Source organism: Passer montanus, unplaced genomic scaffold (genome assembly GCF_014805655.1).
Source record: "Passer montanus isolate IOZ18808 unplaced genomic scaffold, ASM1480565v1 scaffold2, whole genome shotgun sequence".
Taxonomy (NCBI): domain Eukaryota; kingdom Metazoa; phylum Chordata; class Aves; order Passeriformes; family Passeridae; genus Passer; species Passer montanus.
In genome coordinates, this window is record NW_024366591.1 from 24,973,486 (window position 1) to 24,997,312 (window position 23,827).

At 39.1% G+C, this 23,827-nt stretch overlaps 1 protein-coding gene across 3 annotated transcripts in view; it reads left to right on the forward strand.

Annotated features, from left to right (window-relative positions):
• ARHGAP18 (Rho GTPase activating protein 18) overlaps nt 1–23,827 on the forward strand; it is a 95,352-nt gene that overhangs the window by 47,067 nt on the left and 24,458 nt on the right. For 2 of the 3 annotated variants that reach the window (XM_039707553.1, XM_039707552.1), the window contains exons 2-6: nt 9,424–9,623; nt 11,883–12,118; nt 14,819–14,891; nt 20,873–21,042; nt 23,253–23,418. In XM_039707553.1, coding sequence (XP_039563487.1) covers nt 9,424–9,623; nt 11,883–12,118; nt 14,819–14,891; nt 20,873–21,042; nt 23,253–23,418 — 845 coding nt within the window. Of the gene's footprint in view, nt 1–9,423; nt 9,624–9,967; nt 10,030–11,882; nt 12,119–14,818; nt 14,892–20,872; nt 21,043–23,252; nt 23,419–23,827 lie in introns of those variants that run through there. The other variant, XM_039707555.1, reaches the window with a different exon arrangement.

Sequence of the window (23,827 nt, forward strand, 5' to 3'; positions counted from 1 at the left end):
ACCAGGGAAACAGCTGATGCAGTCATCTTGTGGGGAGAGGCTTTATGGCTGTACTTGTCAATCCTGAATTCTTTCTCGCTTTGTGTAGAGTGGAACAAGGTCATGTTTTTCCTGAAACAGCTTGAGATGGCTTAGCAAATAACTCCTTTGGCAACTGTCCAGATGTGTGGATGTTATAGTTCTAGCACCTCTTTTCCTTTACATCATACATGGGGTACCAGTGATCTGTAACAGAAGCACAGAATCACAGGATATGCTGAGTTGGAAGGGTCCCACAAGGATCATTGAGTCCAACTCCAGGCCCTGCACAGAACATCTCCAACAGTCACACCCTGTGCCTGAGAGCATTGTCCAAACACTTCTCGAACTCTGTTAGGCTGTGACCACTTCCCTGGGGAGCCTGTTCCGTGCCCAACCATCCTCACCACCCTGGGTGAAAAACCTTTTCCTGATACCCAACCTAAATCCCCCCTGACACAACTTCAGGCCATTTCCACAGGTTCTGTCACTGGTCACCCCAAAAAAGAGATCAGTGTCTGCTCTTTCTCTTCCCCTCACAAGGAAGTTTACCTGCAATGAGGTCTCCCTTCAGTCTCCTCCAGGATGAACAGACCAAGGTGACCTCAGCTGCTCCTCATGCAGCTTTCCCTCAAGCCCCTTCACCATTTTGTTGCCCTCCTTTGGATGATCTCTAATAGTTTAATATCATTCTTGTATTCTGACTGTGAATATATTCTGATTGTGACTGAAACTGCACACAATATTCAAGGTGAGTTTATTATTCATTTTACATAGAGTATGTAAATTCATTAGCTTACCATATAATTATAATTTATGTCATCGGAAGTGGAAAGCAGAGTCCAAATGTAGGAATATGAGGTCCTGTCAAAGGAAATGTCATGAAATATTTTAATCTTCTTAGAAGTGCTGCATATAGTTCAGGCAGATTAAGTTTTGGCATGGTATCTGGAATCTGCCATTTCTGGTGCAGTGGATTAGAATGTTAAGTGTAATAGCCTGTGCCATTGCCACAATTTCTTTCCTGTTTTCTTCAGCAACAGGCCGGGGTTGGGAAAGTAGTAGGATTATGTGCATGAAGGTTAAAAAAATCTTATATAAATAGTAATGTGAATGTGGCTGGAAGCAATATGGTGTATATATTTAATTTTTTTAACTTAGAGTCTGGCACTCTAACTTTGGCCTGTTTTGTATTTATTATTCATGGAGGGGTTTAAAATGCCAGTTGGTGAGGTTTTCTGGATTTTTTGGGTTCTGGGTTTTCTGGTTTTGTTTGGTTTTGGTTTTCTTTGTTGAGTTGTTGTTGTTGTTGTTAATCTCCAGAGCAGTTTTGAGCAGGTATTAACAGCAGTGGATGGTATTACAAAAAATCCTGAGAGACCTGATTCTCTTTGCTCAGTTTTTTTTTTTTAATGTTAATTTAGAAACTGAGTACTGTTTTATACTTTCTCTGCAATCACTTTGTACTCTTTGGAAAAACAGAGCTTTGCCTCAGTTCCTACTTCTCTGGCTTTTCTTTGGAGCTTAAGGAGGATTTTGAAGAAGTTTGATTGCATTTGACATTCAAAACATTCCATAAGGTTACAGAGTTGCCAAAATGAAATTATTTAATGTGGGAGAGAAGGAATGCTAAGTGTCACTTCATGAAAAATACTGCTAAATTATGTTGCTTCCTTACTTATTTTTCCATGTTCTGTATGATTCTCTTGAAAAGACTGAGTTGCAGGAGAGTTTGCAGTCATGGAAAGAGCATATGTCACAAGAGGTAGAAAAGAAAGGATGCAGCTGTTCCAATACGTGACAAGATTTAGGAGGTAAAATGAAAAGCAGCCATACCAGCCCAGACTGAGGTTTTTCTAATGCCTTGTAAAAGCTATGAAGCACTTTAAGGGTGGTAAGAAGTATTTTTGCATTGTTCTGGACACCAAATGTCCATACTTGGTCTTGCTCAAGGTTTGCCTTTTACTTGTGAAAGGTTGTGATACTGGCTTTTGTTTGGTGGGAGGTTTAAACCATCAATTAAATTAAAAAACCCCTCTTTTAGTATGTTAATTCTTGTAAAAAGATGACATTTTCATTTTCAAAAACCAATTTATTTTAATTTAGGTAGTTTCACTACTCCGTGGCTTTATGTAAAATCCAGTTATTTTAGGACAACCTGCTTTGATACCCATATCAATTTGATTTTTTTTTTTAACAGAAGACTTAAAAAAATGCTGAAAACTCCATGCAAAATAGTGGATAGTGTGTGAAGGGATGGCCTGTCAAAAGTGTCGCAAACATTGGGTTGAAACCACTAGGATAAGTGATTTGGTAACAAAAAAACTCTGCAGCTTTTCCTAGAAATCATGAAAAATCAGGATGCCCTTCTGGTAGGCACCGTGGGTGTAGGAAAGTCTGGCAATCACTTCCCAGGTCAGTGATCCAGCCAAGAATGGAGGAGCTGCGGCCACGCCACTGCTGTAGCCATTGGATTAGAGCTTTCTTGATTAATTCAGTTAAGAAATTTTTGCATCTTGTGGTGCTGCTGGAGTTCTTGAAGGGAGAGGAGGGATGGGGAGAGCTTTGGGTTTAGGAGCTTGACTTATTCCCACACTTCTTGTAGCTCAGCATTCAGAATAAGAAGTGGGACAGGAGATCACACTGCTTTCCTCTCCTTGTCTGCTTAGTTGTTTAGATTAGACAGGACTTAAGAAGTCCTGTACTTATGTTTGAGGACACAGCGTCTCATGGATTGCTCAGTAAATAGTTTTCAGAATGAACCAGTAGTGGTACTCAAAGGCATTTTTTTGGTCGTTTCAATTTAGCTAGCCTTTGTACTAACTAAACTTAAAATTACTTACACAGATTACAGTACTTTGTAACTCCTATGTCAACAAGATAATTGTTCTTTGAGAGTGCTGTTTTATTTATAGCCACAGTGCTGGAGTCGATCACAAACCCACAAAAGCAAAGCTTCCTTTTATCTGCCTTGCAGTATGCCATGGGGTCAGATCTCAATCTTTAACACTCAGTGGTCCAGTGGTGAAAGGCTCCAGAGATCTGAGAATTTTTCTTGTTTCTGTCACTGATTTTACGCCATGAGTTTGAGCAGCAGGCTTCACCTCTCTGAGCCAAGTACCTACCCCGTTTTTTCTCCCCCTCTCTTTGTGTCTTGTTTATCAGGTTAACACATCTAAGCGTGTGTTGGTGTGATGTCCAGAATCAGTGAGCCTCATTATCAGCTCAATGTATGGCTGCAATAATACTGCTAAATAGCTTTTATGACTCTCTTTGCATGGACATTTCAGAAGTTGCTGCAGTAATGTAGCTGTAGTCAGATATGTTTTTGTTGTTTTGTGTAACTCTTAAGTAAAGGGCTAGTTTATTGTAGTGCCAGAAAATGTGTGTGAAGGGCAGCAGTGCTCAAGACATTGCCTGTACAAGAATTCCAACAGCAATGGTTAATGGCTAGGATTTAAAGACACTTTTAAGGCCAAACATTGTATTTTCAGTGTACAGTTTAATGATATGTAATAGTTCATTTTGACAAATAATTACACCACTTGATGTTGTGGTTTAAGCCCAGCCAGCAATCAAGCACCACTCAGTCACTCCCTCACCAACAGGACTGGGGAGAGAATTGGAAGCATAAAAGCTAGAAAACTCGTGGGTTTGAGATAGACACAGTTTAATGGGGAAAGCAAAAGCCATGCACACAAGCAGAGAAAAACAAGGCATTAATTCCCTCTTTCCTATGGGCAGGCAAGTGTTCTGCCATCTCCAGGAGAGCAGGGCCCCATCACCTGCACTGGTTACTTGGGAAGACAAACTCCAAACTCTCTTGAAAGGTTATATTCAGATCCAAAATTAGTGGTTAGCACTACAAAAATGACAAAGATTATAATTTTTCTCATCACTCACTCTTTTAGAACACAACATAGTCCTTCATTCTCAAGTGAGAAAAATGGGATTAAGGACAAAATTAGCTTTCTGCAAAGTGAATTTATCTGAAATGCCAGTGGAAGTGCACCTTACAAACTGATTCATCTCTAGCTGTTGTAGTTTACACATGACAAATGTCAATTATGAGCTGCTGAAAAGGCAGTGGAACAGACGGGAAATATAGTTTTCACAGGGAAGAAGATAAGGAATAAAGACACCTGCACTGTTATAATATGATTCTTGAGGAAATCAAAATCAGGGTCACAGAACTGGGAAAAAAAGCACAATTTTATTATGGCATAAATCAATGATTAATGTAAAGAGTAATATTTTCTTAAAGGCTGAGAAAGGACAGAGTTGGTCACAAAAGGAAAGGCTGTGAAGAAAACATTTTGATGCCTGAAAGATAGGCTGGAAATAAATCCCCATAGACCGATGTCTATAGAGCAGGTATTTTTTTATTGCAGCGCTGGTGGTAAGGGGGATATCTCCTCTTAACTCACCCACCCTTGTCAAGTGCTGTGGTTTATTTATACAGTAAGTATTGCTTGGTATCACTGTGTCACTACAGCATCATCACACATGTGTCAGAAGTAATTTACATAGTATGATGGTTATTAGATTGTACTTTTGCACTGTGCTTGCATCTCCCTAATTCGGGGTCGCTGGGGGGTCTTTGAAAGCTTCCAAGGTCTTCTTCACGTCTGAACTTTTCAGCTTTGTCTTTGGAGCATGCCCAGTTGTGGTGTTCCTTGGTCTGTCTAGTCTTAACCAGCCTAAATTCTTTGGTTTGTGGCTAATTTGCTTTGTTAACAATTTTTCATTAGTACTGTACTTACCTACCTCTAAAGCTATCTACATGGTGAGTTTTTTCTTTTTTGTCTATTCAGCATTAAGAAACTAGTTAACCATATACTAGCCATTACATTGTATAAAAAGTTATTTATATGACGTTATATAGGTATCAGGTTATATAGATATATAAAAAGGCGTGATTTATGTTATATTGATGTCAAGTTATATAGATATATTAGGTTATACTGATATCTTATAAGATACAAGCTTTATAAGCACCTTGTACCTTTGATCTAAGTTATATAGGCATCAATTTGCACACAGTTCTTCTCCTTTAAGTACTTACCACAACATGGAGCACATCAGTACTTAGTAAAGTAACCCAAATTTGTTTTTTCCCTTGTTAATGTAATGAATGGTGTTCATTACAAGAATTGTTTTTAATGGCTTCCTTCTGGAAGACCTGGAGTGCTTAGTCTCACGTCCTTGATGTTTCCAATAAAAAAAGTATCTCTGGTGGGGGGGGACAAGAGTATTAAATCTGGTAAAACACTGCAATATATTGAAGAATGAGTTTTATGCCTGGGGGCTCTGTTTTGTACTGAGATAAACAGGCAAAAATCTCATTGGCTGCAAAGGTCAATGTCTGAGTATCAGAGGTCAGAACTGACTGTGCCATCTGGAAATGAGAGTATTGCACTGCTCCCTGTAAAGCTATTTGAAGAGTAAACTCTTTTGCAAGTAAGTGGAAATAGATGTTAATAAGATTTTAATGGAGTTTGAGTGTGTTGTTAGTTACGACCTTAATAAAAATATGAGTTTTCTGGGGGTGATGAAACTGCTGGTGAGGAAGCTTGCTATTTAGTAATCTGAAATGCTTGAAAATAGCTTCAAGTGACTGTGTGCCTTAGCAATACATTACATTTTCTAGGGGGAAAAAAAGAGATCTCCTTTAAGATCCTTGTGAAAAGCAGCTGTTTTTTTCAAATTTTAAATACATGAACTCTACACCTGAAAGCAACAATGTACTGGAGAAGTAACCTATTTTTTGCAACTGCAGTAATAGCTTTTTTTTTTTCATTAGCCATATTTATTTCTTACTGATAGGTTTTTGGAAATAATTTTTCTACAAATTTCATGGTTTGTAACATGGGACATTTGAAATGCTTTAAAAAAAATTTTAATGAGCCTATAAATGTGGTATTAATTATATTTAAAAATATCTCTCAGATTCCTTACATTATTACTAAGACTGATTGCTTTTCTCTCTGCTCTTCTTGGCCTCAATGTTTCTACCTCTGCATTGCTATTGTGCAATATACAACAAATGTTTACTGAGGATAAGTTTGGAGAAGGATTGAATTTTGTGGAAGGTCACAGCAGAAAACCCATATTCTTGATCTTGTCACCAGATCTCTAAAAATAAAAATATTAATTGACAGCCTATTTTCCCATATGTTATGAAATTTTAAAATTATTTTTCTCTTCTCATCTACACCAAGATAGATGAGGAATGAAGACTGTCCTTGTTATCTTCAAAAGGTCCTGTTTGTGCCTTCTTGTACCCAGGGGAAGGTTCACAGGAGAGACAGAAATGAAGGTGCGTGGAGCCATGGCTCTGTAGATTATGCAGCAAATACTGCTTCACCAATATCTTTCTCTGGTGCAGTATGCAAGGCAAGAAATCTTGAACCAAGTGGAGTGATAAAAGGATCTGATCCGGCTCTGTCAGCTGGAGCTTTAGCAGTTGTTCACTCTGAACCTGAGCCTTTCTCTGTCCTATCCCACAGAAATGTAATTGTGGCTATGAACAAGTGCAGATGGCTTTGAGAGGGTTTGCAGTCTGAATAGATAATGAGGATAGGGAGTTGGTTGAGTCTGATGAGGGAAGACAAGGGATCAGTGAGTGGAGTGGGAGTGGTGTGGCACTTGGCTCGTGAGGAACTCAACCATTGCTGGAGCTGGGGTTGAAGCTGGCAGCTGAGAATGGGCTTAGAGCAGCACAGATATTGAAGAAGAGGTTCCAAGTTCACAGCACAGTGGTGAGGTTTTTGTATGAATATTTCTCATCAGGATTCCTGATGTCGAACTGTGTCAGAGGGCTTTCACAATAAGGCATGGCAGTACTGCCTGCTCAAAATTAGGAGTTGCTGTATTGGTTTGTTGATGAGGGGTGAAAAGGTCAGGCCAGGAGGAGCCTTGCAAGAAAAGCTGCTTACTTTTGGTGGAGCAGAGCAGCCGTGTGACCAGAGCCTGAAGGCCAGGATGCTGTCTCTGAGAGTTAATGGAGTGTTTGTGATGTACAGCAAATGTTCATAGGACCCTGAAAATGGCCTTGAGTGCTCTGTGCTGAGTGTCAGCTCTGCATTTCAAGACACAGGCTTCTCTTCTTAGGGACAGAGCTTAGTCTGGAGAAGGTGACAAGCCTGGCTTTTATAGAAGGATTGGAGTAGCTCTGCCCTGTCAGTGTGGCACAGAGCCACAGCATGTTGGAGTCTATCCCACCTCAGCCTGCCAGAGCTCCTCAAAGTGCATGCTTGTGATGTATTAGTCTGTTAGTTTTATTTTCTCATGTTGTGTGGTGGTGGTTAAATTTCAGCTGAGGTAGATCAGTGAGAGCAGGTTGTTCCAAAGGTAAAAGGCCACCCAAAAGCTGCTGAGCAGCTCCACAGGGTTAAACTGAGTGACAATAAGCTGAAATTTGACCTTCTTCAGGCAGCAGTTCAAGTGTCCAGAGTGTATTTTTGGGAGAGACCCAGTCTGCTCTGAGCACCTCCAGCTGAAGGAGAAGGCAAGGCTGGTCAAGGACTTGGATGTCTGTCCTGCTTTGCCCACACTCAGCACCCCAGCTGCCTGCTGGGGACATTTCTGTGACTCCATGAACATCTTTCTGCAGTGATAAGGGTTGAGTTCACAGGCAGAACCGGTCACACACTTCTCCTGTCAGGAGAAATTTAAGAGATGAGGTAGCTACATGGAGAAGTTGCATTTATTGGGTAACGTGCGCTACGAGCGTGATGGTGTTATTGCCATTAATGCAAAAGCTGAACAGTCCTTAATGTTTTTGTTTTTTATTTCCCCTGAGCTTTCAAGTAAGGGCAGGTTAAGCAGTGGTGTTGAGGTGCACATTAGCTTGGTGATTAATTGTCATTTATTAACTTGCACTTGGATCAGAGAGACAGGTTGTGTAGAAACTCAGAGTCCTTCCATAAGGCTCTTTACTTTTAAAAGCAAAGTCCATATGGTTAGTATTTCTTATCAGAGAATCAAGCATGTCTGGTGTGAAAGGATTTGTGGCTTGGACACACAAGGAGCTTATCTTCAGAGAGAAAGGCATGGCTGTTTTACCTAGGGGCAGCTGAAAAGCGTCAGTTGTCCTGAGATAAAATGTAAGGACGAGAGACTTTCATTTTAATACTATATAAACTTGCCAAGTCAGCTAGATAGGAAGGTAGGATTTAATTTATTGTGTTTACATTGTGATAAATCCACAATGCTTGGTCTTTGATATGTTTTTTTCTCTAGGAATGGGTGGTATTTATTACTTAACCCCAAAACGTGTCTTCGTTTTTAGAATGTGGAGACAAATTCAGATATATGACTCTGAAGCTCTTCCTGAAATACAAAGAAATTGCTGTTTTTTAATACAAGGAAGAATTTTGATACACTTTTGTTACAGTAGTGGTTTAGAAAAAGATTACTGAAAATCATCAATGTCCAGTCTTACCTCTACAAAAAGTAGGGATAACTCTGAAGTTAAATCTGACACTACTCATGTAATCAACTGATAATCTGAATCAGTTTGTGGCTTTTTATTTGGTATATTTCACTGTAAGGGTGACCTGTAACTTCAATGACATCACTGCAACCTGTGTCCTTTTTAAGCTGAATGCTTTACTAGGTCAGTGGTCATTTTTGCCAGTGACTTAATGAAGTCAAAATGACACCTAGAGGTTTCAGCTTGTTGGTTTCTCTTTTGTAGCTGCAGCTATTCTTAAGATGAAAGATCCTTTTGGAAGCCTTTGCATTATATGTTTGGCAAGGTGAACCAAAAATCACTAACATCAAACTATAAAAATGGTAAGCTTTCTGTCAAAGAGGCAGCAAGATAGCAACAAAGAGTTTCTACGGTCTTTATTAAACATTTGGACTCGCCAGTTTACTTAACAAACTGTAACTGCAGTAATTCTACATTGTCCTTTCCCAGTTGTAATTAAGGTCATAGATACCAGAGTAAATATTAATAAAAAATAAAAGCAGAATAGCAAAGGGAGACAGTAGTTGTACTGTTAAGCTGTAAGAATTTACTCAGGCAGAAAGGCACTTTTGAAAAATTCTCTAAGTGGTGATTCTGGGAAGACACATGCCATGAATTTTGTGAACCTCACTATTGAGAGTTGAATTGAAGGTATATGTAATGAAGATTACTAGAATTTGGATTCATTTTTTCCTTTTTAAGACTGACTCCCCTGCTGTTCCAGATTGGGAGGTACATAGAGCAGATATATTAAATTGAAAATATATTCCAGATACTAAAAGTATTTTTTTATATCTTGGTTTGCTTGTTGACTGCGGTTTGCTTTGATACTTTGTACTTTGACACAGTTCATGGTGCCTTCACACATATTAATGCATCCTGTATTTTAAGATGTTAACCAAAAATTTCTTTTTGATTTATATTTATAGCCGTCGGTCTGGACAGTATACAATGAACCATGACCATTCCAAGAAGATCCCTGATGGAGTGTCATTTGACCGCTCAGGATCCCAGGACTCCTTGGATGAACTGTCTATGGATGACTACTGGAAAGAACTTGAAAACATCCATGAAACCAGAGGAAATAATCATGAGGAACGAGTAGCACTGGTAGTGAAAGAACCAGATGGTAATGAAATCTGTTCTGTCAATGTTCATTAGTTTGCTGATTTAGGGATTTTTCTTCAAGTCTTATTTCAAGAGATGGCACCTATCTAATGCAGATCAAAAAAGGAGGTCACTTGCCTGAACATCTGCTTTGAAAATTCTGTTGCCTCTGATGCATATCACCAGAAACAGGCAGTGCCCTGAAAGAGTTTTATCAGAGACAAGTAAAAGGCCGATTTTTCTTTGGCACTTGCAAAATATCAGAAAGGTGCCTGTGCTTGCAAATCACAACAACTGAACTATTTGCAGTTTACTGTTGAACTAACTTACCCTTTTACTCTTTGTGTATGTTGTTCGTTATTGTAGCTATTGTGGATAGAAACCTCACGCTTTAGAAGACAAGCCAATGATTAACCGATTTAAGTTTAGTGAGTAACTTTCTATGCTTGTAACTATTGTGATTGTTCAGTTGTACTATTTGTGTTTCTCAGAAGCATGAATTATGGGCCACTCCTTGGGGCATGGTCTTGGAAGCTGGGCAATTTTTTTTCTTTTTTTGTTTTTGCGTCCTCTCAGATAAAAGAGGAGTAATGTCCTTAATTTCAGTTTTCTCTCAAAAATTATTTTTTAACAATGCAGTAGCTGCCTCTCGCCCATTCTTATGACACCCACAGTCTCAGTAAATTAAAATGGTGAATTTTGCATTTTGGTATGGCCTCCACATGAGTGAGAAGAATGTGCTCCATGAGGTTTTACAAGCATTTGCTCTTCTGCCTCCCTAAGCACTTTGAAAAGTCACTGCTCTGAAGAGCATATAACAACGTAGCCCCTGGGGATAGCAGCAAGGCTCCCAACCCTTGTGCCTGGGGAGCTATGGGGTTTTCTTAGGGAGCCATGGGGCTTTCTCCAGAGCAGCAGATCCCATTGTTCTGCAGTACAGAACCTTTTCTCTTACTGCAGCTCACTGGTGTGGCTGTGCCTTTAGGCTCTGCACCCCCAGCCCCACCGCTTCCATTGGATTGATATTGGAGCCTTCTTCCCCGTGGTTACAGCAGCTGACTCTGGCGTGAAGCCCGAGTGAGCCAGCCCAGCTGGGTTATCAGCTGGAGCCTGTGTGGCTGTGCCCCACGCCTTGCCTAACGTGCAGTGCCTCTCTTGGGCACGAGTCCTCCTGAGCACGTGGGATGCTGCAGGTGGCTGGTGGACCTGCCTGAAACTGGCCAGGCAAAGGCAAGGCAGAGGAGAGAGTTTGCTCACAGCTGCTCTGGAGCATGGGTTCATGGCTCTTCTTTCCAGCCCTGATAACAAAACCTGAGAGTTTCATCAGAGGCTCAGGATGTGGCTGCACAGCCATAGCAAAATTTATATTTAAATTTTGGTGCCTGTTTTCTGGGTGCTCTTAATATTAAGGTGTTCACTTGAACATACTCTGGGTGCAATGGTAAAATGCAATCAATAGTGAAGTTGACATGCTGCTTCGGAGTATTTTTAGATATCTGATAAATGAAAATATTGCTTGAACATCTGAGAGAATTGTTGGCATTCAGCTCAACCTCAACTGCTACAGAGAGAACTTAGTGTTTAATAGAAAATATCATTAGGGTGATACAGATTTCAGAAGCAGAAGTTTTGCCATTGGTGACAATATTTAATAGCTTTCTCTTCTTTCATGTGCAGTGATCTGTTAATAAAGGATATCTTATCAACTCTAAGACTAAAGCAAAATTGTTCTGTGGGCTGTCAGCAGGCTGGAGACCATGTCATAAGAAGTGATGAAAAAATAGCATTAAGGTGACTTGTGTAGGCTGGTTTGTCCTTCATTAAATTGAGCTAGTGGAAGGCTGTAGGATTAATGTATCAAGACAAGTGGGCAGAACCATGTCAGTAAGAGAGCTAAAAAGATTGAGTATTGAACTAAAAATCAGTGGAGCAGCAATGATCTGGCTTTCAGGCTTCCCCATACACATTTTTATTTAGGTACATTTATAAAATGGAATATGATTTTAATGGAAGTGCTGTAGATTATTATAAAGATTGCCACATAGCAATCTGTATTGGATTAACTACTTTAAAAGCTTTGGTATCATATATTAAGCCTTTTGAGGCTCTTTAGAAACAATAGCTTTTTTCCGAGTCATGACAGTGTAAGTAATTCTTAGTTGTGTATCCCCTTGATACTTTTCTGTGAATTATATTAACTGTGTCCTGTCATTAAAATCCAACGTTGCTTGGCAGTACTAGAAAGCCAATGTTTATGCCTTTTTGTCTTCAAACTGCTCAGAGGGAGAACTGGAAGAAGAATGGCTGAAGGAGGCAGGTTTGTCAAATCTGTTTGGAGAGAGTTCTGGCGACTCCCTGGAAAGCATGGTGTTTTTATCCACACTGACCCGAACCCAGAAAGCTGCGGTGGAAAAGCGAGTAGAGACCGTCACACAAACCATGAGGAAAAGAAACAAACAGCACCAGATTCCTGATGTCAGAGATATCTTCAGGCTACAAAATGACTCAAAGGGAAAAGTGAGTTCCTGTCAGTTGTTTTGTTTGATTCTGGCAGAGAGAAGAGAGGGACATGTACGGATGGGGGGAGAGCAGAGTGGCACATGGAAGGGATATTTCCAGAAGATTTGTGTCTAACTTCACTGATTTCCAAGGGAATTTGTCACTAAATTTTCAGGGATGGTGTTTGTCCAGGCTTGACATTGCATTAAGCAATTTTAGTATTTAGAAAGAAGTGTGTATATTGGCCTCATCTTAAAGGAGATGAATAAAACAACTGTTTATTTTAATTGGAATTATTTTTCACACAGATGGAAAACTCATTACAACAATCACCCAAAGAGCTACCACAAGCCTAGTTTTACCTTTGAGTGGTTACCTCTTACTTACTGGTGCTTTTGTTTGTTTATAAAAAATAGGGGAAAATGGGGCATTAGCCTAACCTCCTTGGTTTTGGCCAGGTCTTTATGCCTATCAGCTGGGGCTGTAAACCCCATACTACCTCCCAGGGCCTATGTGTGTGTTAAACTCTGTATGGGAAGTTACTCTGACAGGCCCCAAAGGGTCCCAGTTTCCCATTGTGGGATATTGAAGAGAATTCCTTTCCCATATACAGGAAAGGGGAAGGAGGGAAATGGAGACTATGATTAGAATTCCTTTTCCATGGAGAGGCGTGTGTGTCCTCTCTGCTCCCTCAGGGCACTGAGATCTTCAGCCATAAGAATGAGACTTTATGGCATGACTGTGTTATGTGACCTCAATTCTGTCCCTTGTTCTCACTGCTGACACTGCCTTTCAGTAGGGTGGTTGTGGTGATGGAAAGAACAGTGAATTTTGAGGGGATTTAATTTCCTCCTTCCCTCAACAGCTTCCTCTTCTTCAGCAACTCCTCCTAAACTCCTAAGTTGAAGTGCAGTGGGGGAAGTGGTGTGTTCTGGAGGCACAACTTCCCTTTCACTGTTCTGCTTTGCCTGTGGTTGTAAAAGATATATTAACTCCATAAAAGCTCTCTGGGATCTGATTTGTAATTGACTCTACCAAAAAATTACAAGATCTAATAGCAGAGCAATTTAGGTAAAATATCATGTAGCTTAAAGCAGTATAATTTCTCTTTTTGCTCTTTTATTTCAGTAACACACAAGAAATATTCATGTTCCTGTATGTAAGCTACATACTGTAATGTTTGAAAATCCTATATCAAGTGTTCAATAGATTTTTCTTCTCTTAAACTACATGTTTGGATATTGAAGACACTACTGAGAAGACAAATTATTTTAGGCATTTAAGATGTATAAAACAAATGGTTGTTTATTAAATAGAGAAATACTGGGGGGAAAAATACTTCTAAACTTGTCTCTTTGACAGAAACAAAGTAATATAAGTATAGGTCCTCAAACTTGTACTTCATTCCTTTCTCCAAAACAAAATAATTGTTCCGAAATCATTGCTTGTGGTTATTCACCAAATCTGTCACTGAAAAGCTGTGGGAAGTAACTTCCACTACCTCCCTAGGTAACTTGTCTCACTGCTTTGTTACTCACCTATCATTAGAAAGCTTTTTGTATAACAAAAGAGGACTGAAGCCACCTGCGGCTGTATGAAGTCATTCCAGTTTAATAATAGTCTCCAAAAATCCTGTAGCTCCCTTCATCTGGAGGAAAGCAGGAGGAAAGGTAAAACAATAGTGTTGATGTTTTGCATCAACACAACAATTGTGTTAATGTTTCTCCTGAATTTCCTGCCTTATTCCCAAAGAGAAGCTAGACTTCTGGTACCTTGACAGCTTCCCATTCTGCTTCTGCTGCTTTGTGAAACAGAGATTTTTTTTGGGGGGGCAATCTTGCTAACTTCTTCCTCCTCTCAAGATACCTGATTTAAAAAAAAAATAGGAAAAAAGGGAGAGAAGAGAGTACAGATTATGCCAGTAGGATAAGTCTTTAAAACTTGCATTTGTCTTCTCAGTAAGTATGGAGTTATAAATTGCTTGAGTAATATACAATTAGAAATAGAGTGTGCTAAACATTAATTGTTAATTTGAGTTTCCAAAAAGTAAAAATGAAATGTGGGTAAAAATGTGTGTGCATCTATGTATACCCATATATATGAGCATAGATTTTCTACATGTTCTGAAATATTTTGTCTATAGTTGGTGTCATCCAGTTCACAAAATATCACATCTGGAGACTGTTACAGAAAGGAGAGGATGGTTCAAATCCTTTCCCGTTCTTCATCTCTTCAAAGTGTCCTGGTTTTGTTGCTGGAAATCTAAGCTGTAAGCACAGATAATGTCAGGCTACCCTGCAAAAGGAATGGGATTGCTCTCTAGAGGAGGCAATCATGTAAGCTTTTTCAAGAGAAAGGAATTTGGTCCGAGTCAGTCAAAACATCTCCTCCAGATTCCCTTTCCATATTCTTTCTAGTGCAAACTACAGCTTCAGGTCAGACTGCATTTTCGGATTCTTTGCCACTCTGGAAAATAAAGTCATTCACCCATGCAGCCTTCTAGGAAGAAGAGGAATTGATTTAATTACTAATTTTAAAATTATCTAGGTTTCAGATCCCCTTAGACTTTGGCAAGTGGTTTTGTGTTGAAACACAGATGTGCTTTTGCACACCCCTGCATTGCAGGAGCGTGTGTTTTAATCCTGCACAGAGTCAAAGGAGTTTCTACAACCATGCACTAGGTTTTATAATCATGCATATTTATTGTTCCTTTCTTAGGTCTGTGATGGAAGTGAACCTTCAACTGTGAGAACAAGTGAAAACAAAAATGAAACACATGATGGAACAAAAGGTAGTGTCAAATTACTCTCTTCTTTATTCTATTTGTTTTTCTTTTGGTTTGTAGGTGTTCAACTACAGAGGATAGTACATAGGTCCATATCTTAAGTAACTTCAGCAAAATTAAATTTAATTATAATGAGAAACCTCTTCTGGGCTGAATTGTTGATGTGTAAAATTTTAAGTGTGCCTGTAGGTCATGCCCTTTGAGCCACCTGAGAAACCCTGTTTATTATCAGGGATCAGCTTATAATCAAGCTGTCTGGGAGAAGTCTTCTCTTGTAGCTTATGCTCAGGTTGTTTCTGATCCTTAATTTATCGCCTCTCGTCTGTCTCTGCTGTACACCACAGGAAATGAAGGTCTATGCATAAACTCATCAGTGCATGCAAAAGAATCAAACCAACTGGACTATAAGCAAAAAAAAAAAAAAAAAAGAGAGAACTGGTTGGACTAAAGAATAAAAAAACCTGTGAGAACTAGCTATATACCTGTAGCTCAAATTAAAGGGAAAACAGGGATTAAAGAAAAAAGGTTGTTTACCTTTTCAAGAAAAATGGAAATGAAATAGCATTCTGTGTACCTATGTTATGTTCAGTGCTGTGTGCTCACAAATGAGAGGTGAAGTACCCATGGAAGACCCTTTCCTCTTACTGTCAGGATAGTACATCACAGAAGTCCTTAGCTGACTCCAAAGTTTGTGTTTTGAGAGTATGATTTCCAATGAAAGACTTTGACAGGGCTTTCTGCTGATGGCTGTCCTGCGTTATGTTGGGTTTCTTCGAAGTAAGGGTTGCACTGTGTCTGTTATACCACCCTGCCCACCCCTGTAGAGATCAGGTTATTTAAGTTTTAAGCTGGCAGCTATTTAAGTTTTAAGATGCTGCACTGTTATTCTGCTTTGTTTATATGTTGGGGTTTTTGCTTCTTCTGGATGACTGGTTAGCACGTAGATGTTATACTGAACCCTATACTCACACTAAGCACGCAGATCAAGTTACCTATTTCAAGTTAGTTAGCTGTAATTAAGCCACCAAATAAAAGTTCTCCTTCAGTTCTAGAATACTAACCAGTAGCATTTTGGAAAAATTGTTACTTTAGAATTAGACTTGGAAGACAGCAATGGACAATACAGAATGTGCATGGCAGTTGAAGTGGGAGACATGAATATAAACCAGCCCTGGATAACACTGAATCTGTGTGTTTCCAGAAGCGTGTATTTCCCTCCCGCCCTCTCAGCAAACCTCACTCCAATAAGAACAGTAAAAAAATTGGGAGGACTGCCAGACTGCTGGTTCAGCACAAGGGAAGGAAGAGATGCCTGGTGCTTGTGTCAATAAACTTCACTGTAGGATTCAGAGCTGGAAGATTACCAAGCAATTATTACAGACTTTTTATCACATCTGGTTCTTTCTTTCCCTGTGGCCTTGATGAACTCTTCAGAAATGGGAAGTTGTGAAAGGCAAATCCCATATGCTAGCTCTCCTCAGCACAGATTGTGATGTGGATGGCAAATGCAGCCTGCTTACATCCTGGTACACTCCTGCTCTAGACAACGTGCTACAGTGGGCTCTGCTCCCAAGATTGGAGCAGGAACGAAAACTCAGTTCAACCTGCAGTCAAACCATGCAAGTTTGGTGGTATTAAAAGCATGCATCTGGTTCAGTGCTGTGCTATGATCTTTTCTCCAGAATAAGCACATTAGTGTTATACAAACAGTGAATGAATTAAAGGCTAAAAGTAAACAGTGCCTGATATTTCAGAGGTATTAAATATTTATGAAATCCAAATCCAAGAGCATTATTTTAAAATGGAAACCCTCTTTGACACAGAAGCAGTCCCAGTTTTACCTGAAAAAATATGAACATCGTCTCAGACATTAAAGACAAAAAGCCTAAACTGAGACATCTTAAAATTGTTATGGTAAAAAAACTCTTTTTGGCATACTCCAAAGGTGGTGACTGTTCCTAATGGGATATTTGAATGCTGTATTCCCAAGTGCTTCTGCCAGACTGAAGTTGTTAATGGTTTGCCTTTAGAGCATGCCTGTGCCACGTGAACCTGTTCTCATTTCTCCTTTCTTCTCCCTTCTTCTTCTTTCTGTGTGCAACACACCTTGTTGTTTGACTAAATAATATATGCAAACTCACAGAATAATAAGTGCCTTTGTTTTATGAAGGTATGGAGTGTATCTACAGGAAACAAAAAGAAAATTCAGAATCATGTATTAAGCTCTCAAAAGGCATTTTCATTTTAACAATCCATGACACTCACTAAAGGCCTGCAAAAGTAGGAATATGTTCAATAGATACAAAAGAAAAGAAGTAATTTTCTCTGGAATTCTGTGAAAAGGAGTAAATAACTGTGTTGGTTGAGGCCTCTCAAGAAATACAAAGGAAACAATAGAACGTATGAAAAGCTAAATACATATTAGCTTAAGTAGGGGAGTCACAAAAGTCAGTTTACTATGACTGCAGTTGTTTTTCTGAACTTAGGATTTGTTACAGGGGAAGAATAAGAGATAAAACCTCTGTGTAAGGGCAGATTCAAAGCATAACAATCTAGAGAATGGATGAACAAATTGTGTGTACCATGTGTAATACAAGGATTAAGAGCAGTAATGTTTGCTTCTTGATAGAGAAAAAATCTGTAATCTGGTGGTTTTTAATTAAAGAGTTTGGTTTTGCTTTTCATTTTACATGATAAATGAGGATCCTATTGCCAAAGTAGTGCTGTCAGTGAAATGATTACAAGGTTTTTTATTTTCAATTTATAACCATCTATGAACTAGCATTTTAAAGAAATGCTTTTTTAGTCAAGAAAAAAATAATTCTATCTTTTCAGTCATAAATTAAGATCTGTCAGCTTAGCTCTGTTGATGTATGCTCAAGATTCCCTTGCAAAACTGGGATATAGCACAGTTGATGTTTCCTTGTTTTATTCCTGAAGAATTCCCATCATTTTATGTAATCTTTAAATAGCTCTGTGAACTAAGGAAAGGGTACAGAACTCATGTAAAATATGGCTTCCACATCCTCATAGACAATATTTGCATTTTTCTGTATCACACTTGCATTTCTCTCATTAAATATAGCATGTGGTTGGCAAGTTGGCAGAACACCAAGGCTGCTTCCTCTTACAGCTGCTGCCTAGTTCAGAAATGTACAACAATGGGAGCAAGGCTGTACAACCAAGAAAAGACTCCCCACAACAGCAGCAGTTCCAGATCTTTAAAATGTGCAGAGCATTACTGAGATATCTGCTTTACATGACACCTTCCTATGACCAGAGGACTGAAATAGGAGCTACTGCTTTTTGTTTGTTAACATCAGATCCCTCCTAGGCTGGTGGGAGGTATGTAGGTCAGGTATAGGCCACATTAGCATAACAAAAGTTTTGGGGGGAGAGGAAACTCTTTTCATTCAGTATGGATGCATTGAACAGTTTACATGATATATGTGGATATACACAGAGAGATGCCAAGGATCAGAGTCAATGATGAATTTGACCTTGGATATGTTAGCTTACTGGGGACTCAGATATCTCTTTACCAAAAGCAGCAGCTCTAGTTTCAAGATCAGCTTAATCTTTAGTGTATGCCCTAGGCATTTTGGGGTCTGTGGAAAGTGAGCAGAAGCCATTCTGGAAAAAACAGGGGATGAGTAACACACACAACTGGCAGAATATGAATGTTCTGTTCTACTTCTCACAGCATTACTTGGTTGTAAGTAGAGTCAAAGTATTAACTCAAATCCACCTTCTCTCCCTGAAAGTGTCTCAGCTTAGGTAAGTACTTTGACGTGGGAGTGGTTGTGTAAAGCACTATGCCTTACCAGAAAGTGGCTGTGGTGCCTTCAACCATTTGCCTGTCAGGTTCCCGGAGTTTGGCTCTGGCTGACTGAAGTAATTTTAAGGACTTGATCTAAATAATGTCAGAGAATAGTATTGTGTTTTTAAATAAGATGCAGATGTAATTTAGAAAAATTGTCGAGTTGCTGTAATTTTTTTCTTAACTTCCTGCTTTATATGTTGTTTGGATTGTGTGTCTGCAGCTCAGTTCTTTTACAGACCACTGATACCATCAGTGTAGAGCATCACTTCCCTGACTCCTCTTAATCAGCCTCTCTGCAGGCTTTCCCCTGCTGCAGAATCAGCTTTTGCTGTACCTGTAACTGTTTTCTGGGAACTTTATTCTGTCTTGTCTTAGCGTAGTTACTCTAGGCCATACAAAAATTTCCCTCAGCAGTGTAAAAAAATTAGTTTATTATGTTGCACAACATTCTTACACCAACATATGCATTGCTTGTGGTTCTCCTTCACAACCTGTTTCTATCCACTTTTCCTACACTTGTGGTATGTTAGCATTGAATGGGCTGCAGTCTCGTGTGAGTAGGAGCCAGTGGCAGAATCATGGTCCCAGGACTAGGGAAGTGATTCTTCCTCTGTACTTAGCACTGGAGAAGCTACACCTCAAGTTCTGTGTCCAGTTCTGAACTCCTTAATTCAGGAAGAGCACTGAGGGACTGGAGCATGGCCAGGGGAGGGTAACAGAGCTGGTGAAGGGTCTGGAGCACAAGTCCTATGAGGAGAGGCTGAGGGAGCTGGGGGTGTTTAGCCTGGAGAAAACAAGGCTCAGGGGAATCTTACCTCCCCCTACAGCTACCTGACAGGAGGCTGTAGCCAGGTGGAAGTTGGTCTTTTGTCCCAGACAGTAACAGGACAAGAGGACACACCCTCTTGTGAGGGCTGTGCCAGGAGAAGTTTAGGTTGGACATTAGGGAGAAGTTCTTCACAAAAGGCTGATTAGATATTGGAGTGGACTGCTCAGGGAGGTTGTGGAGTCCCTGGAGGTGTTTAAGGAAAGACTGGACCCGCCACTTAGTGCCATGATATTGTTGACATGGGGGTGTTTGGTCATAGGTTGGACTCCATGATCTCAAAGGTCTTTTTAAACCTTATTTATTCTTCTGACACAGAATAATAAATACATAAGAATAAATACATAAGAATACATATTCTTATGTATTCTTCTGACTTTACTCTTCTGTAGTACCAGGAAACCTTCTGTGATTCTGTAATGTCTTGCAAAAGGAACCTATTCCTTGTCGTTTTGGATAGACATCATGAGAAAGATGATGGAGAGACTGAAAGCTTTCTTAGACTTCTATGCTTTGTATTAAATACTGGTTTTTACAGTAAAATTTTCTTCTTGCTTCTTTCACAATATATTTTAACTTCAGACCAAAATCAGTAGTTGATTTACTGTGAAATTGGGAAGCTTCTTTTTCTAAAAGCAGAACGGCCTCTCCCTTTTTTGATTCTTTATTTCTTTAACAAAAAATGTTCTAAATTTGTCTAGTGTTTGATTCCTTTAAGGAACAAAGAAAGAGAAGTAAGGCCATTGTTGTGTACTTAGTCCTTTCCTGTGTCATGGAAACATTTCCAAACTGTTTTGAGGAATCTAGACTCTTCAGACTGAGGTGAGAACAAGAATAATGGAATAAAGATATGATCTGTGTACTCACTGTTATTCCCAGATGTTAATGCTTTGGGTCATGGAGGACAAATTCTCTATTGCTTTTGAAATTTTAACAGCAGAAAACTTTGCTGATTTGTTTGCAGGATGTTACAGTCTTTGAGGCTAGAAAGTGTTTGATGGCAAGAAACTTCTGATGCCAAAGCTCTCTGAATTTGCAAGATTCTGGGAATCTGCTGTTTGTTTGAGGTGGATTGCTCTATCTTTTCAGAATAGATAAATAGGAGAGAAGACCCCATGTCTTGGCAAAACTATTGAAGAAAACCTACAGAAGTTGAACCCTTGTCAATAGCTAAATTTTCAACTGACATAAAAAATACAGGAACGGTGACTTTGCAATCAGAAAGTCCATTGCTTGCACAGCATTAATTTCTATTTGGTTTAAAACTTACTCTCATACACGAATGGTGCTCAATTATGCTGCTGTTGATTTTTAGCTTTTTTTTAAATGGTGTTTCAGGTCCAAAGTTCAGTCTTGGAACAGATGAGCAGAAGAGCCTGCTTGAAGACATGCCATCTTCAGACACTGACATCAATTTGGAGATATCATTTGCAGAACAGGCAGCTAATCTCAAAGACAGCTCAGTAGGCAAAATGTACAAAGGTGGAGGGGGTGACACTCTTCTTCCGGTAGGTGTTTCTTACTTCTGCTTTAGTTTGTGCTAGAGGTAATGTTTGGGTGATATTTATCTGAGAATGAGTGAATTAGATTTAAAAGAACATTGTCAGATTTAGCTTTATATAGGTAGAGGTTCTTAAGATAGCTAATTTTTGGGACTGGTATGCTCAATAACATGAAAATAGCTACATTTATGCTTGTTTATGTACTTGTGTGTCTGGAAAAATGTGCTCTATGTGTAAGCAAAAATTAACTTCTAATATTAAGCTGGACTGGTGGCTTAGTGGTGGTTGTACCACTCTAGCCTTGCTTCATTTGTTTATATGCTCTTTTTCTGTTATCTGAGGTGAGATGCTTTACCTCTAATAAAAAGCTCTGCTGTAATGTGAAAAGGGTTGGTGGATGCCTGTAGAAACCTTATGCAGTTGTCTGATGGAGGTAGGTGAGGGATGAGAATGAAAACCAGAATTTTCTATAGCAGTTAGAGGTCTGAAGTCAAATGGCAGGAAATTAAAGATTAATTTGAACTCAGTTTTTCTTTCCAACTCTTAATAAAAAAGGGTCTTTCAGAATGAATCCATATAAAATCAAAAGAAAATCCTCCAAGAGATTTTGTTGTCAATCCTCAGAAATCTCTTTTAGGATCTCTCTCTGCCTACCAGTTCATGAACATGTAACATGTACATGTAACCTGTAAACTAATGACTGGTGTGAAAACTGTCTTGGTGTTTTTTTATTTTTTTCCCTAACACTGTGTGCAAACATGCCTGAGTAAACACAATATCTGAAATAATGTTTCCTAGTTCTTCAAACACTTAATTTAGATAAGGACTTGTGCAGTTCTTCAAGTAGTAATTACCCCATGTATCCTAGTTTAAACATTATAAACCAGACACTAATGGATATTTAGAGATGGATTCTAAAGTGTTTGAGTCATGTTTCTCTAATGCAGCCTATAACAAGGAGATAAAAGCTATGCTCTAACTTCTTTCTGTATATATGCATAATACATACATCAGCTCTGCTTCTGGCCAGGCTTGTGAAGGATTGCTCAAGATATGGCTATGGGATTTCTTCTTCAGTTACAAAAGGACCTGCAAAATGATAGGAAAAGGAAGGGAGTTACCTATTGAAATCTACAATATATTGGTTGCACCTTCATTATTGGCAGCTATTTTTAAGCAGACATGTTTGTGCAAGTCAATGAAAGCTCAAGGTGGGGAACTGGCTACTCATCTATCTTTTGTAAATTATGTTTATGTTTTAGTGTGTGCCCTTGTAGTCATGTACCATAACCAGCAATTCAGCTCTCCTATTGCTGGGTTTGCATAGGGTAAGGAAATAATTCATGAGTATAATATGTCTTTCCAAGTGGAAGTCTTGTCAAGCTTCCTGCTCTGAGTCATGCATACTTAGAAGCCTGCTGGTGAGAGATGGAGTTAAAAAGTTCAATGAGTTGGGAAGTCCCCTCACCCTTTCAATGGAATTCCTTATATTGCTCTCTGACTGCAGCCTCTGAGTATTTAGGGCAGTAGAAAGGAGCCATGATTAAGTATCCCCCTTCTCTGAGAAGATAACTTCTTAATTATTATTTATATGGCAGCCAAATATTTTATTTTGTATGCACAAATGCAGAAGAATTTCTATCCTATTGCATAGGATTTCTGTGCAATTGTATGTGTATAGGATTGTTCATGGAAAGCCATTTCTACCACTATAAACTGGAAAAAGATGCAGAAGGTGGAGGGAGAGTATGTGGTTGCAAGCAGGACAAATGACAAATCCAGACTCTTCCTGAAGGTGCCAAGTAAAAGCACAACAGTTAATAGACACAAGTGACTGATGGTGAAAATTTTTTTTGCATAGTAAAGAAAGTCCCCGTGAGAGCATTCCGCACTCAAACAGGTTCCCACAGGGGTTAGTTGGAATTTTCAAAATTGATTTGAACAACAACAACAAGCAATCCAATCAGACTTTGAATTTAGCCTTGCTTTGAGCAGAAATTGTATTAGATGACCTCCAGAAGTCTCTGGGAACCTAAATCTTCCTATCATTTTAAGATCATCTAGTTTTTAACCTATTTGTGGGATTCTCCTTTGATTTAGTCAGTAACAGCAGGCTTCATGAAGAAAGGTTGTACCCTGAAGGAAGCACAATCTTTGAGCTAAGTAATTTTGTCATGACTTGGATTATTTACCCTGCTGCAATTCTCTGCTTTTAGAATTTCAGACTGCCGAAGGACAAAACAGGTACCACAAAGATTGGTGACCTAGCCCCTCAGGACATGAAGAAAGTATATTCTTTAGCACTGATTGAATTAACGGCTCTCTATGACATACTTGGGACAGAATTCAAGCAGCAAAAAGCTGTAAAAATCAAAACCAAAGGTAAGCTGGTGTAGTGTATTCTGAACCAGTTGCATCTGTTTAATCCAATTATCAAATGCACCAGTTCCTTTATGATCTTCCAGCTGAAAATTTATATATAATATATAAGCAACATTTAATTTTATACCTTAACTCAAAGCAAGCTTTAAACAATTTCACTGACGTAATGTCTCCAGCTCTTTGTCTAAAATTAAAGCTCAAGACAGTCACTGAGCAGATAATCTAAGAGGTGAAGGGTAACTATCTTAGTAGTATGCTGTGCAGCAAGAATTGCTTCAGAAGTTTGTATGTGCTGATTTATTCCCAAAGGGCACGAGCGTGCTCTCTTTGTGGGTATTCTTTTCCTGATTTCCTGAAGGTAGGTACTGGTCTACTTTCAAAATTGGACTCAATGATCTCAAGGGACTTT